The sequence below is a fragment of the Centruroides sculpturatus genome, unplaced genomic scaffold (genome assembly GCF_000671375.1).
Source record: "Centruroides sculpturatus isolate CEXI.00-Female unplaced genomic scaffold, Cexi_2.0 scaffold1634, whole genome shotgun sequence".
Taxonomy (NCBI): Eukaryota; Metazoa; Arthropoda; class Arachnida; order Scorpiones; family Buthidae; genus Centruroides; species Centruroides sculpturatus.
In genome coordinates this window covers 88,427-91,221 of record NW_019385856.1, presented here as the reverse complement: position 1 = coordinate 91,221, position 2,795 = coordinate 88,427, and the positions used below count along the sequence as shown (strand labels likewise).

General features: G+C 31.1%; 1 protein-coding gene across 1 annotated transcript in view; it reads left to right on the top strand.

Moving 5' to 3' along the window:
• Positions 1–1,367: 1,367 nt before the first annotated feature.
• The window catches only part of LOC111642546, a 6,965-nt gene continuing 5,537 nt past the window's right edge, over positions 1,368–2,795 (top strand). Inside the window, exon 1 of the mRNA XM_023388893.1 lies at positions 1,368–1,981. Within this exon, the coding sequence (XP_023244661.1) occupies positions 1,814–1,981 (168 nt within the window). The 5' untranslated portion in view covers positions 1,368–1,813. The remainder of the gene's footprint in view (positions 1,982–2,795) is intronic.

The following is a 2,795-nucleotide window of genomic DNA, read 5'->3' as shown; positions in this document are numbered from 1 at the left end:
CAGTGGCGGCCTTAGGGGGTGGCGAGCAGGGCAATCGCCCGGGGCCTCGCTCTTGGAGGGGCCTCGCGCAACAACCAAGTAGAAAAAAGTTGATATTTAAAACTTTTTATTTTATCCTTGGCTATTAGTTATAACAATAAAATAAATTTAATTTATAGTACAGTATATATTAATATTAATAAGTGCCTACTATTTCAATTCACATACTTTGCACAAAGGACAAGGGCCTCGCAAAGATCTGCCGCCCAGAGCCTCGCAATGGATAAGGCCGCCGCTGCTGAGGAAATACAAGTAATATCAGATTTATTAGTGCTTGATTGCTTGCTCTCTATTTTGGTTGTATGTTCTTTGGAATTAAACATAATATTGCTATCCAGAGCTTATCACACAGGGACACTTTTTTCAATGGAAAAAGTAGATTTTATTTTTTATCTTTTATTTTAAAAAGTGCATTTTGAGTCATATGCTCCTCTTTAGTCCTTATTTTGTATAATATGGTAAAACTATATAAGAAATTACAGAACACATTTAATAGTTATAAGTTTTTGATAGCAATTTTATGCTTAATTTCAAAGAACATACAATATCAGATTCAGTTTATTTTTACTGCGAGTTATCAGAATGAACTACAAAATCAGCTAATAATATATGAAAAGTTATCGGAAAATGGCAATTGTTATTTTTATTTAGTTGCAAAACAGACACTAATGTTGCAAATTTAAAAAAGGAAGTACTGAGAATATTAATGTAAAGTATACTATAAATGTCAGTCTTAAGTTCAATTTTTATGCATTTATATTTGTGAAAAAACAAACTGACAAGGGATCAACATGTCCAAAATGCATTTTGGCATATATATACATTTAAGAAAATATAAACTGATATATTAATATAAACAAATGATTAACATATGTTAATGTATGATATCTTCATTATATGAAAATTATTATTATTATTTATAACCAGTTGTTACAGTAGAGCCTCAAAAACTCGGCCTAATGTGGACCGAAGGGTGGCCGAGTTTGTGAAAATGCCGGGTTATCGGGAATGGGGTTAAAAAAAATAAGTATGAGTGTTTCCTCAGAAAATACTGTACTGTACTTGTATGTATTGTTTACTTGAGAATACAACAGAGAATAAACTGCCGAAATACCCTTAAACAAAGGAAAAGTATGTCCTTTATGAAGGCATAGAGCCTTTACTACATGAAAATGAAAATTAATGAATACACTGTGCACAGTAATTTACCTGATAAGACAGACCTCAGAAAAATACTTTATGAGGCATAAAGCTGTCTATAATGAAAATTAATTAACTAAGGATTTTTTTGCCCTGCCAGCAGTGCCGGCCCGAGGCAAGTTTTAGGATGGAGCGAGATCCTATTATGGCGCCCCCCTTGGTTGCCCCTAATTTATACCCTTTAATTTTCTTTACCACTGAGGCGCCCCTTGGACTTAGCGCGTGGAGTGGCTACTCTGTTCGCCTTATGGTAGGGCCAGCTCTGCCTGCCAGCGTGTGGCCGAGTTATCCGGACTGCCGGTTATCGAGTGCCGAGTTTTCAAGACTCTACTGTATTTATATTAAAGTGCAAGAAATGAATTTAATTGCCTTTCTTATTGAACAATTTTATAAAACAAGTAGATGAAAAAGATGTATAAGATCTAGTAAGAAAAATAACAAAACTAAAAGTGATAACATGTGATATTTTTATGTAAATTGATTGATAATGAAAGAAAATTTGAAGCCTAATTTGATTTAAATGTAATTTTAAATATTTTATATATTTATTTTTAGCCTTGTACAACAACTTCCTATGGCCAATTTTAATCTTCTACAACATCTTCTCTGTGTTCTTTGGCATATTGCACAACATGCTTCAGAAAACAAAATGTCAGCAGCCAATCTTGCAGTGTGCATTGGTCCAAGTCTTCTTTCTCCTTTACTTTCTCCTGTTCATAATTCATCAAGTATCCATCAGCAGGTATGTCTATTTACATAATATTTATTTACATGCTTAAAAATTTTAACAATTAAATAGTACAGTAATATATTTTGATCTATAGTTAACAATCTAATTGTGTAAATTTTTCACACAGTTAATGTAACAAACATGTACTGTACAAAATCAATTACTATATGTTATTTCAATTCCTGTCAGTTATTTTTAAAAATCTATACAAATAAATAATTTCAAGTCTTATATTATTACAATGATTATCATGGGCAGCCAACTTTATTAATAATATTTAACCTCCAATAATATTTTAAATGGTGCCACTTAAAATATTGGGAGCTGAATTGGTTGGTGCCTTAGAGTTGGTGCCCATGATGATTACATCTTGTTATTTAATTTTTAATTAATGTAAGACTTAATCTGATGTAACATAGATTTAATAAATTAATACAAATTAGATTTGAGCAATTATTAAATATGTCAATTCAATGTAAGTTAGCTTAATTGTTATTAATAGCAATTGCTTAAGCTCAATAATAATAATAATAATAATAATAAATAATAATAATAATAATAATAATAATAATAATGGACTGAAAATACACTCACAGACAGACACACACAAAACACAATTCTATCACAAGCCTGCCTGGCAGAGAAGAATAGAAACACAAATAAATTACATTAGACAGCAATTAGGCAGGCTGACACAATACACTAAAAACAACATAACACCCAAATTAAAGAAACAACTCAAAAACATTTTCAAGAAAATCAAAACACACACAAAACATGAACATCACAACACACACATTACAGAATACATCGATACACTAAAACA